Source organism: Pogona vitticeps, chromosome 3, assembly GCF_051106095.1.
Source record: "Pogona vitticeps strain Pit_001003342236 chromosome 3, PviZW2.1, whole genome shotgun sequence".
Taxonomy (NCBI): domain Eukaryota; kingdom Metazoa; phylum Chordata; class Lepidosauria; order Squamata; family Agamidae; genus Pogona; species Pogona vitticeps.
The window spans coordinates 161,071,695-161,094,666 of NC_135785.1; the positions used below are offsets into that span (position 1 = coordinate 161,071,695).

The 22,972-nt window shown below is 39.3% G+C and overlaps 1 protein-coding gene across 3 annotated transcripts in view; it reads right to left on the reverse strand.

Moving 5' to 3' along the window:
- Positions 1-22,972, reverse strand: part of NALCN (sodium leak channel, non-selective) — a 276,634-nt gene that overhangs the window by 215,837 nt on the left and 37,825 nt on the right. The window contains exons 4-5 of one of the 3 annotated variants that reach the window (XM_072994639.2): positions 7,385-7,441; positions 459-542 (exon numbers count right to left, since the gene is read on the reverse strand). The exons of 1 other annotated variant lie outside the window; for it this stretch is intronic. In XM_072994639.2, the coding sequence (XP_072850740.2) occupies positions 459-542; positions 7,385-7,441 (141 nt within the window). The remainder of the gene's footprint in view (positions 1-458; positions 543-7,384; positions 7,442-22,972) is intronic. One more of the 3 variants, XM_072994641.2, reaches the window with a different exon arrangement.

Consider the following 22,972-nt stretch of genomic DNA (forward strand, 5'->3'; position numbering starts at 1 on the left):
GGGAAGGGAAGGAACAGGAATCCATTGAATTTTGTATCCTCAGATTGCCTCAAAATTGGCTGCTGAATTAATATATGCAAATGTACATTATATTCTATTTTGTGCATCAAACCAAATGTAAGCATTTCATTATTTCTGTGGCTTGTTTTGGAAGGATTCATGTTATACTGAATAATCAAAAGCCAAGATTATAAAATTATTCATATTTGTTCCTCTAGTCAAGAGCACAGTGTGGTTTGTGCACGAAAAATTAAGTCAGCTACTGTCTAAGCAAGAGTGCAAAATGTAACTGAGGTGCAGATCTTAGAATTTTAGGTAACAGGTTTTTTTTTTTGTTACACACAGTACTCAGCTGTACAGTCATTGAATTGCTATGGAATAATGGAAGAAGGCAAATGGATAGCATTGCTTTACCCCAGAAAGGAGAACTGGCAATCCTTATAACACAGTATAATTACCTGTAAAACCAATGACACCCAAAGACAAAAAACCATGAATCCATCAAATACACACCAACGGTCCTTTACATAAGAAGTATCCCCCTATGGAAAGAAATGTAAACAAAATTATTTATATTGTTATTTCTGTTATCTTGTAGTGTATCATTATTAAACAAAGGGAGCAGGAATCATTCCCAAAATATAGTACTTATAATGAGGAAGCAATATTCTAGCCCTTGAAGTTTTAACCATATTCTCCCAAAAAAACTGCTTGTACTCCATTTACACCATGAATCACAGAAAGCTCAGTAGTATTTACTACCCAGGTCCAGGAGCCACTCCTTCCATGAATGCTCATGCTCATGCCCAACAGGTGCTCGTGACAACCTATAACCATTAACTGTCAATATCAATATTGGGACAAGTTTAGTGCATCAGCAACAGAAGGTGTCATCTGGATTAAAAAAAAATAGTAATAATAAGGCATCCATTTTGCTTTTTCAAACTTATGTTTCTTTCATGGTCCAACTTACAAGATGATATTTTGACACACTTTGTGCTATAAATGTATCACAATTTCTGAGGGAAATCGAGACCATACAGCATATGTTCTTCACCTGCCCATTGTATGAAGCAGTATGAAAAGAGACTAACCCCCTTAATAGATAGATTCCCAGGACATTCAGAGGGAAATAGGCTTGAGTTCCTTCTCTCGGATGTTGATATGCAGATCAAGTTGCAAAATTTTGTGTAGCAATACTTTGATTGTGGTGCCTCGCAATACGATGTTAATTCGTTCCGCGAAAATTGCTGTTTTGCAAAAACATCATCTTGCGAAATGTAGTTCCCCATTGGAATGCAATGAAATCCATTTAATGCGTTCCAATGGGGAAAATAGTTGTTGTCTTGTGAAAATCGCCCATAGGAAAACCGTTTTGCGAAGCCCGAACCAACTGTCAAAATCACTGTCTTGCGAAAAGCCGTCCTGAAAATACCCGTTTTGTGAGTCGCGGACCTAGCTGTCAAAATAGTCGTCTTGCGAAAAACGGTCCCAAAAAAAAAACTATCTTGCAAAGCACGGACTGAAACATCGTATAGCAAAACTCGCCCATAGGGAAAACCATTTTGCGAAGTGCTATAGCGATTGCAAAAACTCATCATCTTGCGAATAAACCGTTTTGCGAGGTAATCGTCTAGCGAGGCACCACTGTACCAATTAGACTGTAGTTCCCAGTTGTGTATATGCCAATGTGTTCTAATGGAATATTGAAAGTTAGAAATTTTAAGGTTTTATAAGGTTTTAAACTTATGTGACTGGTCCAAGGACTGTAAATAAACTTATAACTGCTTATAGTATCATAATTTATGCATTACCGGTGAAAATCCTATTAGTTACACTGCCTGGCTAACTAGAAAGTCACAAATCTCAGTAGTAAATTGCCAAGTTAAGAATTCAGTGTAGGCTCCTGGTGGTGTACACTCAGTTGCACAACCTGACATGCAACAGCAAAGGCCTACATTGGCTTCTTAACCTCTGGCAGTGTGCTGTAAGAGTCACGTTGATAGAATGACAGCAAAGTAAAAATGTGATTTCCTGCATCATTGCTGGTCCCTTTATCTTGTCCATAGGAATGGCTTGTGCACCCTGGAGCGGGTAGGGCAAGGTAACTGAGGATGCACAATGAATGATCAAGCTAAACTTGACCTTGCTGCTTGGTTTGATCAGCACCTTTCCTGATCATGTTCCGATCCTTCTCACAAGTGCCCCTATCTGACTTCTTACAATAAGTCTATTAAATGGACCTGTTAGAATAATTACTATTCTTTAAAAGGGAAATTCACTTCTTCAAAATCCACATTTTTTACAACAATGAGACAGAACAACCCAAAGAGATTCTGACAAAACACTAATTGTTTGGACCAGCATGGACATGGGTTTTTAACTATAAAAGCCAGTTCTTAACATTTTCACACAGTGCAGTATGACGAAGAGTGGGAATACAGAGACATGGGTTGATTTTAACATGGGACGTGTGTGTAGGAGAGAGAGAATATGTTTCTTTTTTCAGGATCCAATACTGTATGTGGCAGGAGTCACCAACTGTATCATTTATTTATGTCCAATATGTGAATATTTACAATTTCGTTCCTATCAAGAGAAGCACAGCACAGCAGCTGCAGGACAATAATGCAGTAGGTCCCATCCTGTTCACTATCTTTGATAATCATTCTTTACTCACACTGAATCCATGTAAGAAATTCAATGGCTAAAATCCTGTTGCTTAGCATAGTAAGTTGCACTACAGTAGGCGCACAGGATCAGTGATGATTTGGTGAGTCAGCTCCTCCATACATTTCACTAATTTAAATCTCTGGAATTTGCAGAGGGACTCACCAAAATCCCACTGGTTCAGTGGGCTTACTCTAGTGCATTTTGCTATGCTTAGCAACAGAATTTCAACCAGTATGTGTGTGCACACAATATCTCTAGATATTCTTCGAGTACATCATTTTTTTAAGTAGTAGCCATGCTACTTTATTTCAGCATCTATCACAAAACAAATACAAAACAAAAACAGAAGAACTGTGGCACCTTAAAGACTGAGAGATTTATTTCTGTGTAAGCTTTTGTGAATTAAAATCCACCTCTTCAGTTATAGAGAGGAAATATTTAGCCACATGTTTATATGCATGATGGACAAACTTACAGTTTATGCGTACAATACAAACATCACATATATAAATCTGTAGCTGAATATTGTACACCATGTGTCACAGGAAGTCAAGTGTAATGTACAATAGCTCACACAAAACTAAAAATCTATTAAAGGTGTCACAGTACTTCAATTTTTGTTTTTCTGATACTTCCATGTATAATTCACTTAAAATGACAGATATTTTGCAGTATGTACAAAGAAATGAATCTATTGAAAAGTTATCTCTTATTTTTATTTTCCTGTCACCCATTATTGGGAGCGAAATCAGCACATGCAAAGACAGAACATGATGCCCTGTCACATAAGATATAGCAATTGATTCATTTTATGAACGCTGCTAAAATTCAGAACCGTTTAAGACAAAAGAAGGCAGAGAGGAAAGTGACAGTATATGAAACTGGCAATATTCCACTAATATGAGGACCCTTCAAGAAAAACAGTAAAGAACTTGAAAAAAAAGATATTAAACATTGCTAAGTAAATTATGTACCATGGCCTGGTACACATACAAAGTCCTAACTGTAATTAAGAGATCAGGAGCATACTATAGATGTGTGAGCTCCATTCTGCTTCAACAGTACAAATTTCTTATTCAAGTCTGTTGTTTCACATTTTTGGACAGCAAGCTCCTGAAGTCTCCATGAGTTCCCCAGACAACACTCTGGGAATTTTATCTACAGATACAAATCAGCAGCAGACTGCTATATTTCACTCCCTTAGAAAAGAGCTTAACTCCAAGTAGTTCTCTCAGGTGCACCTACGTTTGCAGATGCTGTTCAGCAGAGCAACCTAGGGCAAACGAAACATCCGAAGCAGGAGCGTGGACCATTTCTGCTTCGGGAGTCCTGCATGACTGTTGTTGTTTTTTAAAAAGAGTTATTGCAATTGTTTTTTTAATATTTTTAATTTTATTTCTGTTTTCTTTTTTTGCAAGCTGTTACCTGCCCAGAGTAGTGCTGTGACACTAACGGGAGCGGGATAATAAATAAATAAATAAATAAATAAATAAATAAATAAATAAATAAATAAATAAATAAATAAATAAATAAATAAATAAATAAATAAATAAGCTTCTCCAGTCTTTGTTTCTTACTGAAAATTAAAAAAGAAAGTCACCACTGTGCTTCCTGGAAATTGTAGCTCTTTAGGAGATTCTCTCTATAGAGTCTAATAGGCAGTGAAACCGCCGATCAGCTGGCCGAAAATGGGGGCTTTATGGTGATCGCTTCCCCGTGATCATCGCAAAGCGATTTTTCCCCATAGGGGCCATCGCTAAGCGATCACTCTGGCAATGGCCAAAACCCCATCGCCAAGCAATTTAATCGCTCAACGGAGTGATCGCTAAGCGAGGCACCACTGTATACATGTTTTGGGCTTCAATATAAAAATATTCATATTCAATATCTAATTTTCACCTTCGTTTAATTTGTGTAATATACTCTATTCCAATTTTATACAAACTGAGATACCATCAAATTCACCATGTGACACCTGTTAGTGCATTTTCCTTCATACACAAACACAGGAAAAGTTCTCATGCCTACAAAGAGTTGTATTCAAATTGGTTCTTAGGTTCGCCCTGCGATTGTATAAGCGGCAACCCAAAAGTATGAAATGTTCATTAGACATAACCTGATGTTACAGTATGTGAAAAATGTTAATGATGCATTTAAATATATATTTAAATTAACAATGACCTTCTGGCTCATGAGTTTCTACATCAACCTGTCAGTTATGAATTAACCGCTGTAACAAATAGTTGCTGACATCCTCTTGCACAGCTTTATGTGTAGAATGGAGATAATGTAATCATCAGCAGAAAATTGCCATTGATTAAACGCAGTTTGGGGATGTACAAAACCTATACACAATGCAGTGAAGTCATGTTTTCCCTGAAATCCCCAAAGAAAGCCTTTAATAGCAATTTGCTGCTGCTGCTATCATCATCACTGTTGCACGTGCAGAACAGGATCTTGGCCTGTGTTTAAATTTCTACTAAGCTGTGTTCAGGAGAAAGACAATCCACATAAAGTCACAGAGTAAAGTATATTGTTCTCTTATTACCCAAATATGTGGCAAGCTTTGTAATCCTTGACAACATTTAAATCTGGGGGAAAACCCTTAACTCAATCTTAGTGTAAGCTGACAAATAATAAGCACCTTCAGAGGATTCTTCATAATGCTCAGTGATTAGCATCTTACAGTATTTCTTATCATGTGCCTGACCACTGGGGAAGTAAAATCTCAGCAGGTGAGTTAAGTCATCCAATAGTACTTTAACTAAGACTGATTTCTCCTTCTCTTTTAATTGCCTGAAATCTTTAGATTTCTGATTTAAAACAACAAACTATATGCATATTAAGAAGCCTGCATCTATGCAAAGGAACAACAGTATGTGTATTTGTGTATCTGGGTCCATGGTGTCCCACCTGATTTGCAAATATTTTATGCAGGCACAGCCTTCATGGAAGCCCTGACCTTCACAGAATTGGAGCCCATATGAATAATAATGGAACAGTCTTAGCAACTAAGGCAGTGTGAGGGGACTGTGGGGAAGAAATTTCTACTTAACATTCACTGAAGGATTTTTCAAATCCCTATTCTGCTTGGACATTCTCGTATAATGGAACTGGAACACAGAAAGCCTGTAAGCAAAAGTTGAGTGAAACAACAATGGCCATGCTGTGAAAGCAAGAACCAAACTCTATGTCAACTGCTTGTATTCAGCTGATTAGGCAAGCAAAGCATGCAGTCTGATACCTGATGCACACCCTTGTCAATTCTGCAATCTACATAGAAGACAGTTTCATAGAATCATAGTATAGCGGAGTTAGAAGGGGCCTATATATCCATCAATTCCAACCCCCTGCTCAATGCAGGAATCCAAATTTAGTTTGTATGTCTTTGTTGCATGAAGTTTCCAAACCTGTTGGCTAAATCTAGAAAAGTTCTGCATGATGTCTTCAGTGCCTTTTATTTAATGAGATCTTGAAGAGACCTTGGAAGAGATACTTTTTGGGACTACAGTTCCTGGACTTCACAGCACCATCACCAATATGGCCAGCATGGCTAGCCTTCCACCATGGACAACTCCTACTCATATAGCTGTGAGTACACGTGGTTAGAATGTTGGGATTCCTAGCACCAAAAAAAGCTATTTACTGGAATTCCTCTATAAACACTACAGTTTCACTGGGACATTTGAATCTGTATGGTCTGCAGCAGAGTTTGAAATGGCCAATTTTAATTTTATTTTTTATTTTGACTACCACTCTCAGAATCCCAGAGTGGTGATGCTTGCTGGGGATTCTTGAAGTTGGAGTGCAAAAAAGTAATCTCCAAGTTCTGTTTTTTAAATATACTGTCCTTTTACTCATTTTCCGTGCTCTTCCTGCTCTCCATTCAATCCGTCTCCATCTTGCAATTCATGCACAGTTTGTTGAGAATGCAAAATCTGGGCCTCTTTTCATGATGCATTTGACTGTCTGGTACACCCACTGGCATGATCAAAGCTACCAATACCCCCCTTCTCCCTCCAACCAATCCCAAAGTCATGGAATAAAATGAATTATGTCAAGCTAAGCAAATGGTATTTTAAACATGGATTCTGGATCTAGCAATTTTTCTCAGTCAAAGGTAGATGGAGGATATTGTCTATGCAACATAGACATAACCTATTCTATGGTTACTTTTCATATAAACTGTGAAAGTCACTCTGGCAGGAGTTTGTGACCTGGTAGCAACCAGAGAGCCTGGACTTCCAACTCTCTGTTACCATTTAATAGCTGAAGCTGTTAGGGGTTGTAGTCCACAACATCTGAGAGACAGCCAGGTTGCCTACTGCTGATGAAACAGCTATCTATACAACATTTCATACTCATTTCTATAGCAAGATGCATATACAGTTTCATTCCTAATCAAGATTTCCGATCTGTTGGATGGTTATTTTCACAACTGGTATGCTTTGAAAATTCAAGGCATATAATGTTTGCAGAAGAGCTAGTGCCAGGTTTAGATGTCCACCAGAAAGAAGTCCTAATCATATGTATGCAATAGCAAGAAGAGTTATGCAAGGTAGATATTTATGGCACAGAAATAATGTAATAACATACATTTTAGCCATATAAACCTTTGTAGGTATATAACCCCACTTTGGCTTTGTCATATTCTGGTTTCAGCTCTGATTAGGGAAACATGCCCAAGCAAGGTGAACTTGTTCCATCTTACCTTGAACATCTGAAATGGCTGTGGTGTTGTTAACCTCCAACCTTTTCCCAACTCCATCTACAGAAAAAAGGAGATTACCTCCATTCATGAGCCTTGCACATTAGCAGTGTTATTTGTCAATGTACCAATGTAAGAGGGAGATTCTCATACTTTGATATATGCAGTCTACATATGCTGTAGCACTCTTAGAAACACAATGTCATGTACTCATTCTATAAAGTGAAACTGGATGGCACCCAGGGGATAAACTCTTTTTAATTTAGTTACCGTGCATTTAGGAAGTCAAGTCCCACCATACCTGAAATTGAGTCCTCTCTATCACAATAAAATACCCTCACACAATCAAATAAAAGCCTGGGTGAATCTGAACCCACAATGTTTAATCTCCAGCCTGTGCTGCCAGCCAAAGTCTTCAGACAACTTTGGGTACAGCTGATAGAGCTCACTAAATCCAATTTTGTCTCAATGACATAGGATTATGGTACCAGCAACAATGGCAGAGAAGTGGCTAACATTTTGATTTTCCAACAATAGCCCAAATGCAAAAGGGTTCCAAATGATAGCATGTTTCCTTTTTCAGATGTTCATTTCCATCAGTGGCTAGTGGGGCCAATGCTATCGTCCTATTCTCCCTTTCCATATTATTACAATTTTGTACAGGGGAAATACTCTTAGAGAGAGAAATAGGAAGAGGATTTCTGTCTCTAAGAGAATCAGATGATGTAAGAGTAAACTGTAACCACCTGCACTCTTGGAGTTAGGATATTCATAAAGCATCAAAAAATGAGTGGAAATACTATGCACTTAGAAGTGCTTTAAGGAGATATGACAAATCTGCTTCCCAGAGACTAAGATCAATTTTCCAGGGGCATTTTCTGCTTCTGGGAGGCTCACAGCAATTGGAGGGATAGGTATGGAATATTAATTATCCAAACTGGAAGGGGCAGTCTATAGGTTACAGCAAAGGACTATGTGAAAAAATACATAATTATAATTGTATGCTGCCAGAGCAATATACCAGAGGTCAGGGAACTTTTACCCCCCCAAAAAATATTTATATACGCTGACATTACCCCCTTGATTCGAAAGGAAAGAAATCATACATTATTTGAATTAAAATAATATTGCATCTACACAGGCTGTGTACTGAACTAGCAGGATGCACCAAATTTGATAAAAATGTGCACTATTTTTGCTGGAACACATTGCACTCCAGCCATGGTGTGGTATAGGGAGTAGTAAGGTGTCCAACATGCCTAGCAAGTTGCATTAAATTTTTGCTAGCTCGCAGAGGATTTAATCATCATCAGTGGCTGCCAGAATGGTGCTAGCAATGACATGCTTGCTAGAGACAGCCAACACAGAAGGGGGGGGGCTTTCCCTACCACTTTAATCATTCTATGTGTGGTGTGCAAAAAGGAACAAACCAGGCTAAAGGTCATGTCACACACCCTGGTGCCACAGCCCAATATCAAAGGACCAGTGTGCTTTTTTTATCATCATCAATGGAAAACTCAGCAGTGGCCAGAGGATTGGAAAAGATCAGCCTACATCCCAATCTCAAAGAAGGGAAGTGCCAAAGAATGCTCCGACTACCATACAATTGCACTCATTTTACACGCTAGCAAGGTTATGCTCAAAATCCTACAAGGCAGGCTTCAGCAGTACAGTATGTGGACCAAGAACTCCCACAAGTACAAGTTGGATTCCGAAGGGGCAGAGGAACTAGAGACCAAATTGCTAACATGCGCTGGATTATGGAGAAAGCCAGAGAGTTCCAGAAAAACATCTCCTTCTGCTTCATTGACTACGCAAAAGCATGGCAGAAAGTGAGGAGGACTTAAAGAACCTCTTATGAGGGTGAAAGAGGAGAGTGCAAAAATGGTCTGAAGCTCAACATCAAAAAAAACTGAGGGACAGAAACAGGAAGATTTAATTGCTAGACACTGCCTCCAGTCTGTGATGTCAACACTTCCATAGGTGTACATTGCATAACAGGATCTCAGCTACATATTATATGTTTAAAAGATAGTCTGGTTTAGCTAATGACATACAGTGGTGCCCCGTATAGCGAGGTTAATCCATTCCGGATTAACCCTCGCTATACGGAATCATCGCTAAACGGGTAGGGGAAAGGTATTGGAACGCATTAAACTTCGTTTAATGCGTTCCAATACCTTCGTTACTTACCCGTTCAGAGAGGATTCCAGGTGCCGGCAGCCATTTTCGCGCCTTCGCTAAGCGAGGGCAGGGCGCGAAAACGGCTTCCGGCGGCCATTTCCGGGCTTCCGGCGGCCATTTTGGAACCGCCGATCAGCTGTTCGGCGGCTCCAAAATGGCCGCCGCAATACCCGATCTTCGCAATGCGGGTTTTCCCCATTGCGAAGATCGGGTATGTTTCCGTATAGCGATCCCGAAAAAGGGATCGCTATACGGAAACATCGCTATACGGTGCACTCGTTAAGCGAGGCACCACTGTATATGCTTCAAAATGTTTTCATCTTAAATCCTAGGTAATCCTTAACATCTAGATATTGGCAGGTTGTCCAATTCTAGATCCATTGCCCTAGGCGCATCAGAACACTCCAGTTGTAATCAGCAGAATGTCGTCTCCAATGTAGGGCTTTCTCCTTCCCTTTCACCACTGGGTCATGGACATATTTGTTTGTAAAATTTTCCGAGTTCATTTTAAACTACAATTTTTAAAACCCTAATCTCAATCCTCTTCTTTTTTTTTTCATCAAATGTCTCAAACCACAGTTATTCACTCTAATATAAATATAATTTATACAGTGGAATAATAATATTGCAATATGAAAGCAGGAAGTTGAGGGGGGGTTAACCTACAGGCATTGGTTCATAGTTCTAGAAATAGGGCTACTTTCTAAAGGGCTCACATATTTCCACATTTGGGGCTAACTGTGGCTAAATGCTTTTGGGGCTAACTGTGGCTAAAGAGTGATGGAGAAAATGTACGGTCACTTGAAGAATATCCTCCAAACTGTGGGTTGAAGGATCAGCCGTCCTTAGGCTCAGGTGATACGTCCCTTCCATTGCATATCAAGAGAGATGATAAGAAAGCTCAGCCTTCCATTTCTACTTATTTACATAGTCTAAGCCATAGCTCTAGTACTAAGAGCATCTCCTCTCTCTGCTTTGACTCCATAATGTTGCAAATGACCATGTCATTCAATATTCTACATCTCCATGACAGTGAAGGGGAAAAAAGATGATGTTTCCTTAGTATCACTAAACAAAGTTCTTTAAAATGTATATAAATAATTTTTCACCAGATTTATTCTCTTTTTTTAATTGAAATAGACACTAAATTTAAAAGCAAAATTATACTAAATGCTAGATGTCTGAAAATTGAATTCACTGTGTTAAGCAGTTCCTAGTATATTACACCAGTGCAGCTGGAAAAAAATAACAACACAAACAATAAAAATGTTAGGGGAAATGACAATTTGTGTAGTATAATTATTACTGACAGGTGTTACATAACCATAGATAGTGGTTGTGAGTTTACTACAGTTCTGAGTACAATATTTCTGGAAGTGCCAATCATTACAAAGCAAACTATACACACTTTGCCTTCAAATATATCATCTTGGCTACATTCTTATGTGTATACAAAACATCTCAATAATCAATTAATTTCACAACAGGCCCTATATCTCTAAGACAGCAGTAGCACTATCAGTGGCTCAAGAAGCCAGTTTTCTGGTCCTGTGGCCACTTGATTTCAAAAAAGCCAAATCAAAAATCCTAAAGTAGCCAGAATTCCACCTATGTGTCTCAGAAACTACTTATTGCAGCAAGTCTATCCTGTAACCTATTTAAAAAGTGAATTATTTTTCCTAGGGTATGGTAAACCACTTCTGAGCACTCTATACTTAGAAAACTCTGGAAATGGCTGCCATAAATCAGACTTGATTTGATGGCATTTAATTACATTACACCAGTTTTAAGATAATCAGGGGAGGCATCTCTCTCAGTCCCACCAATCTCACAGGGCCTTTTCTACCACTACTCCCAGACTCTGGAACTCCCTCCCACAGGAGGCCAGGTTGGCTCCATCTTTGCTGTCCTTCTGCAAGAAGGCAAAGATCTTTCTCTTCAGACAGGCTTTTCCTTAGTGACTGGATGTCTAAAAGAGTTTTTAAAATTGGATGGTTTGTATTTTTGTTGCTTTTAAACCTGTTTTAGTAATGCTTTTACCTAACATTTACTGTTTTCAGCTATTAATATTGTGTTTTAAATTATGTGAGCCACCTTTAGTCCTTTTTTAAGGAGAAAGGTGGGGTAAAATATTTAAAATAAATAATTAAACCAGTGTGGTGTAGTGGACAGAATAATGGCCTAGGACTCAGGGAACCCTGAGTTTGATTCCCCAGCTCTGCCATGGAAACTAACTGGGGAGTGGAACTGGTAAAACCAATCCTTAAATACCTTGAGAACCCTGTTTAAAAATCACTGCAAGTCTGTTCTGATTTGACAGCTTGAAACAAATATGATTTTACTCTTTCTGGAGACCCCAAGGACTGATAACTTTACCCTCTCCTTTTCTTTTTTTCTTTTTCTTTTTTTCTTTTTGGCTGAAAAAAAAAACACTTTAATGAGAGATATGGAAGCCTGGTAGGGTTGGAGGGCTTCATACGACTTTCCCATCCTTGCTCTAAAGAGATAATAGAAAGACTTTAACCCATTGCTCAAAGTATGGCTGAAGGGGCTTAGGATAGAGTGACCAAACTATTCTACTAGCAGGGCAGCCATTCCATTCAAGAGGGCCCCAACACCAACACACAGAAAGGTCCACTGGTATAGGGCAACAGTGGGCTGTGCTACTGACAGTGATAGGATGTGAGCATGGATATTCTGGGACAACTTTGGATCTACTGAAAGTCTGGAGCCTGCTTGCTTTTCAAGTTTGGGTCTTCCCCCTATGCTACCCTGGAGCTCCTACAGACATTTTCCCTCCCAATGGATACAATGGTAGGGGGGACTTTAAAAGGAATCTGCCACAAGAATTAAAAAATAATGCACCTCACGCCTTTGGTTCTTGCTGGAATGAGCTCGTGTATATTTGAAAGTTCACCATTTCTGCCCTCACCCTGCTTAGATTTGTCATATATCACTACAAATGCAAAATTCCCGCAGGATTGCTCCCAGGTGATTATGGTTTTATCTAGAGCAAACTTAGTCTTAACTGATCAATCAGAGGAAACTGGAATCATCCAATTAAGTGATTCAAGCTGGATGAATGTGTACATGAGTCACTGCTAGAATTCCCACTAGGGATGCCTCTCTCAATGTAAGGTTCATCTTTTCCCAGAATCAGCATTTCCAGATCTCCAGAATCATGGCTGTCTATACTGACAGCAGAAATCATTTTGAGTTGGAGGCCATTTGTAAGAGATCTTAAAAGTTTGTAAAATACAAATGTAAAAATTGGCAATACATTTGCAATTAGTCTTATTGCTCACCTTGAAGATATTTGTTCTGTACTTTCATCATTTCTACATCACACAGTTCTCCAGGCTTTTCTTTTAAAAGGGACACAGTAATTCATTAATTAGATGCCACCTCAGCTAGCAAGGAGTGGAAATAACCTTTGAAACTCTGTTATATTAAATTGTAAAATTGTAAAACTACTGGCCTGCCTAGGCAGAAGATGCCAGATAGCTCTGGAAGTGGCCCCTGTTTTACTACTGAACTTATAAACTGAATATAGAGCTGTGATGACAAGGTACTATTGATGACAATTGACGATAAGGTATTATTGATATACTGACTATAATTGAACAACTAAAAGGTGGAAAAGGCAGTGTAGCAGGTCAACAGAACTCTGGGGGACTGATTGGATAATTTGGGAAAAACTACTCATGATGAGCCTACCAAATCTTTCTAAAACTGAAAAAAAATCCAGCCTTGGCACCTTCATCTGGGGCTCCCAATCTAGTACAGCAAAGATCTATTGATACAATGCTATTTCAAGAAAAAATTCAGAAAGATCTACAAGCAACACTCCAGAAGATTCAAGATACAGCTGTATTGCACAAAGAGGAGACAAAGAAAAATCAAGAAGAATCAAGAAGAAATCACGAAGAAGCCAAACTTAATCAACAGAAACTGGAAGAGAAGTTGGATAAAATCAACAAACAGATCTGCATGAATACGCAACTCCAAGATATCCAGCAAAACACCACAAAGAACCAACAAAGAATTGGAAAATTGGAAAACAACATGGATCAAACAGAAAAGAGATTGGATGAATTGGAAAAAGAAAACACAAACTGGTTCAAGCTAACAAAAATCTAACAGATTCAATCGCAGTAATGGAGATGGAAAGAGCCTCAAACATTCTTTGATTCCAAAACATACCAGAAGACAAACAGGAGAACTTACCAGAATTTATGGCAACCATTTTGGCAGAGGCACTGGGAATTGGAAAAGAAGAGTTGGAAAATGAGATAGACCAAATATATCGATTAAATTCAAGTTATGCGAAAAAGAATAGAATACCACGTGAAAAACACATAAAGTTTGTAGATCAACAAGAGATGAAGTACTGCAAAGGACTAGTGAAGATCCAATACAATACAAACAAAAGGAAATCATGGTACTGAAACAGATACCTTGGAGAATAAGAGAGGGGAAGAAATTTTTGGCTACCAAACTGAATAGGAAAGGAGTGAGTTTTAGATGGCTGGTACCTGAAGGGATCCAGATCAACTGGAACTCAAGAAGATTTAGGCTTGATTCCATACATAAAGTAAGAGAAATTGCTTGAAAAACATATAACCTTCTTCGAAGGAGAAGCACAGGGGCAAGATATAAATGAAGGAGAAAGTAGAAAACAAGAGAGAGAAAACACCAAAAGAGGAGAGTGAACTAAATGAAGAAGAGAGTCGGAAAAAGGATATTGGACAAGATCTGAACAAAATACAAAGAGAAAAAAGGAATACCAGGGCAACAAAACCTAAATATAAGTAAACAAGATGGAGAACGAAATTGGGATCTTCTCAGTGAACATCAATGGCCTGAATGCGCCAAGAAAAAAAATCATGTCTTTTCGAAACTACAAAAAACTAAAATAGATATAATCAATATATAATTCAAGAAACACACATTAAAAAGCAGCATTACAAATATTTGATTTACCCCAAGATTGGGAAACTCTACTACTCAGCTGTACAACAAAAGAAAAGAGGGGTAGCTTTATATGGGAAAGAAACGCTAAACTCTAAACATATCTATTCTGATGAAGAAGGGAGAATCTTAATAGTAGAAATAACAATAAACTAAAAAAAGATTTTGATGATAGCAATATATGTACCTAATAGTAATCAAGAAAAATTCTAGAAGCATGTTGTACAGATTAAGAGCCTAATATGTATTGTAGTTGTATTAACAAATGATTATAAGCTGAACCCAGGTGACACAATGTTAAGTAAGCATGGATGGATTTCATAAATAATAATAATAATAATGTAAATAAATTCATTCATTAGAGACAAATATATCTATACCTTCAGAAAAGCCAGTGTGGTGTACTGGACAGCACATCAGACTAGACCTCAGGAAGCCTGTGTAAAAACCCCTGCCTGGTCATGGAGGCACATGAAGTGGTGGCGGTAGTGACAAAAGTAAAATCATTTCTTCCATATCTCATATACCTTGAAAACCCTATTAAGGTCACCATACATCAGAAGCAACTTGATTGCACATAATACACATACATAATAGTACAGTATCCTGAGTACAGGTTGCATTATGAATGATCATGCTGTGATACCCCTTTCAGCTTTTGGCAGAAATTATCTTCTCTTTCTAGTTTCTTTATGTTAAGGGTGAAGAAAAGGTGATCACGCGCCATATGTGGTCCCCCACAAACCCTTTATGCAGCATCCTCTGCTTCAAAAATTAAATATAAATAAATAAAATTCAAAAATTGCAGTTGTAATTTGCTGCTGAAATTTGTTTTAAAAAGCCCATCAATCAGCTGTTCACTCCTTGCTGCATGTATTTTTCACCAGTATTTAATGAAGGAGCAAACTTTTAATCCTCTTCCCCATTTTTCTTCATTAAGCTTCAACTGTTTATTTAAAGAGGAAACTTTTAATTACAATCCTTTCTCATACATTTTAAATTATTAAGTAATAAATTAATTCTATAGACAATTAAATGTGATCTTTAATTAATTTTCATTAAATCTCAATGGGTTTAGGAGGGAAATTATAACATATATAGCCCTTAATGGGCTAAAATTAATCTTTTTCAATAACACTTCATCTGAATGGGTTTGTGAAATCTTATTTTTTTTAATTCTTAGAAAATTTATTATAATAGAGTATGATCACCAGAATCTGTCAGCCTGTTTACATGCACATAAGCATGGAAGCTATAGTGACGAACTGAAGCTAATTAACAGTGCCAGTCACTTGCCACATCACATACTTTTTGTCCAATCACCCATGTAATTAACATCTCATTAATTAGCTTCAGTTAGCTATCATGACTTCTGCATGTTTATCTGCAAATGAAAAAACCAATACGATACTGGTCAATATAATTCAAAATTACAATAAATTCCACCACCTTAGGCAAGCTCTCCCTGATATGAGCCAGGCGATCAGTTGGCCAACTTGACAACATGTCCTGGGCCCTATTTACCCCTGCTCTGAGAGATAAACTACAGCACATGTACATAGGTGTAAAAAAGCCCAGCAGGACTGAATCGTGAAAAAATAGAGATATAGGGCAAAAGCAGTGGATAAATACTCTCACTGTCAGGTCTTGGAGGTCTTATTTATCTTTTTTTGCTTGTTTTAAAATGTTGGTATATCATAGTTTTAAATTTCAATTGGTTTGTTTTAATTCATTGCACATTTTAAATATTTTTGTACAATGCCTTTTGTTCCCACTGAGGGAGAAATGTGGGATAAAAATGAAACAAACAATTTTCCTACTTGAAGTCACTTCTCCTGTCGGGTTAAGCGTACCCTTCCACATGCCACTTTCTCAATCAGTCATCTCAATGTTTTTCATATTTCACAAACAACTGGGCAATTATGACCTACATTTATGTATAACACAACATACATTTAGACTTAGGTCTTCCTAATACAAGTGTAAAAGGTAAAGGTAAAGGCTCCCCTTGACAATTTGTCCAGTTGTGTCCGACTCTAGGCAGTGGTGCTCATCTCTGTTTCCAACCCATAGAGCTAACGTTTGTCCGCAGACAATTCTCTGTGGTCACATGGCCAGCGTGACTAGACACGGAACGCTGTTTACCTTCCCACCAAAGTGGTACCTATTTATCTACTCAAATGTTTGCATTTTGCATGGTTTTGAACCGCTAGGTTGGTGGAAGCTGGGACAAGTGACGGGGGCTCACTCCGTCATATGGATTCAACTTTACGACTTCAGGTCTTCTGACCTTTCAGCACAGATTCGAAAGGGTCTCCATGAAATACTTAGGATTATCCTGTGAGTGCCCTGCTAACATAAGAAATGGCTTACAACACCACTGCTTCCAGTGAAATAATTCAATATAATGTTTCTGTGGACTCACGAGGAAGTAACTGGGAACAAAAGCAATGCCCTTTCATTTTAAAATTCATGTAATTCAGACACAAATATATTTCACAGTGGGAAACAGGGAGAAGCTGGAAAGTTACTGGTTTAGATCTCATTCCTTTGCAAAATAAGGCTTTGGCCAGGATGATGGGCTGGCTTATAAACAATAAACTGAGTTCAGGCTACAGTGGTGCCTCGACTTACAAACGTCCCAACATATGACCATTTTGAGTTACGACCAGCTCCGGCTGCAAAATTTTGCTTCTACTTGCTACTGGAGCTTTGAGTTACAACCAGGAAAACACAGGGGGAAAAGGCTGGGAATTCAAATTGCTAACTGTTGGTGGCGAAGAGGCTGCTTCTTAATAGCCCTCGTGCAAAAAGGGACCTTTTTTTGTTTTTTGTTTACAGACTCCTGACACCCTGGTTCATATACTGTTTCAATGCCCTGCTCATTCTCACCTCTGAATTTTTTTTCTTGAACCTTGGATCTCTTATTTTTTCCAATTCTTCTGAGTCAATTCTTTCTATTTTCATGAGTGATGAATGTAATTCCCTGACCGCTGCCATTGCAGTTTTCTCATCTGCAATTCTGAAATTGTCTCCTGCTTCTCACTCCTAATTTGTGAAATTTGTGTAATTTTACTTCTCCTGTTTTGCTTGTGTTGTTGTAGTTTGTAAATGCCATTAAAGGTTTCAGAACAGAACAGAACAGAACAGAACAGAGAGTGTGTGATCAGAGGAGGCTTCAGACGGCCTGGTAAGCTGCTGCTTTCTACTTTTTAAAAACTGTTCTGGGTGGGTTTTGCAGTGTGGTTTTGGGCTGGGTGGTGGGATTATGTTTCTATGCTGTGATGGGTCTTGCAGGGTTTGTATGTTTAGGGTTTTTCCCCCCATTTCCAGTGGTTCGGTTGTTGTTTCTCCCCATTTCTGATGGGTCTTGCAGGTTTTGTTTGCTTTTTCGGTCCCCCCCCCATTTCCAATGGGTCTTGCACGGTTTGTTTGCTTTTTGCTTTCCTTTTTCTCCCCTTTCCAATGGGTCTTGCACTGTTTGTTAGCTTTTTCACATTTCCAAAGGGTCTTGCACAGTTTGTTTGCTTTTTGCTTTGCTTTTTCCCCCTTTCCGATGGGTCTTGCACAGTTTGTTTGCTTTCTGCTTTGCTTTTTTTGCATTTCCAAAGGGTCTTGCACAGTTTGTTTGCTTTTTTTCCCCCTTTGGCCGGAACAGATTAATTGCATTTCTGATGGGTCTTGCACAGGCCAATTCAACATGCTGTTTTCTGTTGTTTTTTAAAAACATGTAATATCCTTAAATGACTTGAAGCCAAATTTCATTTAAGAGTATGTTCTCTTCCATCTATCCGTCTCCTAGGCCAGCCCAAAACATTTTCTTGCCTGAGCAGCAAAAGAAAAAATAATGCATAACACCCCCATTCCACTTACAGAAGCCAACTGAACTAACAGTGGTATCTTACTTCAGCACTGTTGATGAGCCAGCATCTTCCACCACAGACAAGCTTAAAGCATGCTGGACAGATTGTCTTAAAAACATAGCTCTCTCTTCCAAGAAGATCCTTCAGCCATCGTCAAAGGCCCTTCCCCACTACCTCCACCAAATGAAATGAGACAAGGGAGTACAAGAGAGGACATTCACAATGGTGATGCCCGATCTATGGAATGGCATCTCCAGAAATGTTCCCCTGGTTATTATGCTGCCGTTTTATTGGCACAGGTGAAGAAGATTCTCCTAGACACTTCAAAAACTGAATATAGTACTTTTCAATGACTCTGAAGTCCTGCTTTAATCTAGAAACAACTTGTTCCCATTTTGGTCCTTTCTTTCCACAGCAAAGGGGCTTGGCTTCCACCATCTACCTTGTACTGTTCTCTGACCTAGAGTCCTTCCAATAGAATGTTGTTGTTGCCAGAAACAACAAAGCATAAGAAAGTGGATGTTTCTTCCCAGGACTCGGCTATTTTAACCTCTTGCTGTGGATTCAGTTTCTAAAGCTTTCAACCTGGAGTTACTGCTACTAGTGTATATGGAGAGGTGTTGTCTTCACTGTTGTTTTTTGAAGACGTGTGCCCAGGGAGAGGAGTTTTCCCACTGCCACTCTGCTTCTCTTGCTATTCTACTCCTTAGAGGCAGCTGGGAGGGGAGTTGCTATGGGGGGAAAGTGTCCCTTCTTGGTTCAGAACATGCAACTATGGGCTATCTGAAAGAACTTGCTGTCATTTTGATTATTCTTCTCTCTTCTGCTGTGAGTGCAATAACAGCAGATTATCTTCTTGTTATATATCTTAATAGTAACTCCACAAATTTTGTAAACTAGATGTAATCTTAACAATATTGGTTTCTAGTACTGTACTCTTAATTTATTTATTGGTATGTGTTGTCTTATTTATATTTTTGAGATGTTTTACATGCATTGTAATGTTGTTAATTAATTATATGTATACCACCTAATGTTGCAATGATATGATATAACAGCACTATTACAATGTATTATTATAATAATGCTTTTTTGCACTCACTGTCTTTTGCAAACTACTTGGGGCATTGTGATTTCTGGGAAACCCCTTTCACAAATAAACTGATCAATTAGCTGTGACTACAATTGGAAGCACAAAATAACTGTTGACATGCTGGTCAGTTACTCATCACAATGGAAAATTCTAGACCAAGCTCAGCCTTCTCCTCTGTACTCCAGTGCACATTTACATTGCTTCACTCTTTCTATTTCTCCTACCCTGGTTGTATTCTTCCTTAAGTCTATTTCCTGAATCTGTAACTGGTGTGAAATTCTTTTTTAGATGGGTTCCTTGTTGGTTTGCTGTAGTCTCTCTTAGTCAGCTTTATATCATGATCCCAGAACCTCACTCAGATGATCACAATTTGGTAAGCTCCTTGATAAAATAATCCATTAGAAAATTAGTAAAAATAGAAAACAAATCAAATTCCGAAGAAGCATTTTATTAAATGCGAGAGGAAAGTGAAGAACACATAAGAGGTTATAATCATCACCCTGAGGTATGTCATGACAGCACAATACAAACCACATCATTCAACACAACACAATACAACACAAAGTAACACATACACATACTGCTAGCCTTGGCTACTGATATTCTTTACTTTCAGAGAAAAAACAGAACATTTTAAAGAGCTATTAGCCCAGACTGGAAAACAAAGTTGTTCATGTCTCAACAAAACTAGGCAGCAAATCAATAACAAAAGCTAACACATATTTTAATTTTCAGAAGTTCATTAAAGAAAGAAAGAGCTTTATAACAGACATACAGAATAACTCAATTGCCTTTGATTTTTCTGTGAAGTACACCCAGAACTTGCAAATGGCCCCACTGTGTAAAATTGAGCCATTTACACCTACATGTACAACATCTCATGCCAATATAATCCCAGTAATCAGCAAGAATGTTCTAATGTTTCAGACACTGGGGAGATGTAGGATTAGCAAAACAAGAGAGACAAAAGGTTGGTGGCAGGAGGAGGGGGAGGAGAGGGGAAAGGGGAATGATTATGAAGGGGAGAAGGGGGAAGCAGGAAATTAAGATCTGTGGGCTAAGCCTGTTATTTGACTATGATTATCAGTCATATTTGCTATGAAAGACATCACAGTAAGTGGTTGCCAATCAGTTCAATGGTGAAAGCCATAAGAGGTTCTGAAATTACTATTCAAGCATTTGACAGGAATAACACAAAATCCCCCTGCAGCTGAATACAAAGACCCAGAAATTCAAAGCTGGAACATTAAGGGAGCAACCTCCACAGGAAAGTAACTAGAAGATTCTACTTAGGGGTTTGAACCCTTGAGCTAGAAAGCTATAAGATTTGCTTAGGAAAAAAGGAAGCAGTTGATGTAAAGATCTATCATTCTGCATTAGACAGACAGCAGGACAAGAGTATTCAATCACTTTAAGTCTGTAGAGAAAAATGAGTCATATCTGAAACACCCCTGCTCATGCCAAGTGCACGTGCGAGGTAAATATGCCAATGCAAGAAGTTCAAATTCTCTTTACGTTTATTTTTTGCTACAAGAAAAAAAATGTTTCCTGTCCAAATCACATATCATTGTGTAAACCTGTCACAGAGATGTATCTTGAGATCTGGGAAATTACTAGCAGGAATTAAGTGACTGAAGAGCTGAGTTATATGTTACCACATCAGTCAATAAAACTCCATGCCCCAAGCCTCCTCCATAAACTGCAGGTTAAACTACACTTGCCTTCTATTATACAAGTTCATAGTTTATTAATGTCATGTATTAATGTCATTTTCTTGCTTTTTCCTTTCTCTTTTTCTTGTTTGACATGGAGAGGAGGACCTGCCCCCCCCCAGCGAGGGATTTAACACTAGGGTGATTACGGGTAGAGGGAGATATGGTGCTGGCACAGTGCCTACTCGTGTTAGAAGAACAATGAACTGATGTCTGAAGGCTGTTCACTGTTCTGGGACTGTGACCAACTGCCAGCCTCGAGGTAGGCAGATCAGCCAGCCCTCCACTCTAAAGCTGGTGCTGTTCAATGCCAGGTCTGTGTCCAATAAGTCCCAGCTTATTCAAGATCTTATTCTGGAGGACGACGCAGACCTGGCATGCATAACTGAAACTTGGATGGTTGGGGAAGGAGGTGTTCCTCTAACCCTCGCCTGCCCTCCGGGTTACGCAGTCCAGCACCAGGGTAGACTGGAGGGGCGGGGGGGGAGTAGCCATTGTTTACAGAAATACCTTGGAGGTTACAAGGCATTCCTCGGTGGTGAGGCCGGGTCTGGAGGCTGTACATGTGTGGATTGGTGCCAGGGATGGTATTGGGATCTTGCTGGGTTACTGCGCTCCCCACGATCCAGCCACTTCCCTACCGGAGCTGGCGGACTTTGTCTCCGCAGCACTGTTGGAGTCCCCAAGGCTTCTGGTCTTGGATGATTTCAATATCAATGCAGAGGTGGAGGTATCCGGCCCAGCTCTTGAATTCTTGGAAACCATGGCTTCCTTGAATGTGTTCCAACATGCTAACGGTCCCACACACATGGGTGGCCATATGCTAGACCTGTTTTTTTCCACTGAGTGTAACGAGTGTTGTCCGGTGGTGACTGACCTAGAGTCAGTCCCCTTTTCATAGTCGGATCACCACCTAATAAAATGTAACCTCACAGTGGCACTTCCCCCACACACAGGGAGCATGGGACTATTGTAATGGTCCGCCCTTGAAGGTTACTGGATCCATTGGATTCCAGGACATCATGAGAGGGATTCCAGCTGCTCTGTCTGGCGCTCCTGTCGAAGCTCTGGTGGATGGCTGATTTGCCGCTGCCACTAGGGCCATAGACACAATCGCTCCTAAACGCCCTCTCTGTTGCAGAGCTCGGCCAGGGTCCTGGTATAACCAGGACCTATGAGCAATGAAGCGAATCAGGAGATGACTAGAGTGCAGTTGGAGGAAGGAACCGACGGGTTATAACAAGATAGCTGTCAGGATCGCAACTAACCGTTACCTAGCTAAGGTAAGGGCTGCTAGACGATCTCACTTCACTGACCAGATAAGCGAAGCTTCTAATCAGCAGGCGGAACTTTTCCGTATAATTTGCGATCTATCCAGAATTGGTCTGGGTGATAGGCCTCCCACTATATCTCACTTGCAGCAGCATTTTTAAATCAAAAGTGGAGACCATCTGCTATGACCTTTCTCCTTTTTTAAACACAAAGGATCGAGCAGAGATATCCAGCGCTCTGCCTTGCCCGGTAATTCTCGACTTCTTTCAGACTGTGACGTCAGATTTGGTCGACAAAGCGCTAGATCGCTGTCGGGCCACCACCTCCTCCCTTGACCCTTGCCCAGCCTAGCTAATCAAAGCAGCCAGGCCAGTAACAACACAATAGGCCACTGCAATAATTAATGGGTCTCTCCAGGAGGGCAAGGTTCCCCTTGCCCTCAAGGAGACACTCATTAGGCCCATTAGGAAGAAACCAAATTTGGCGGTGGACGACA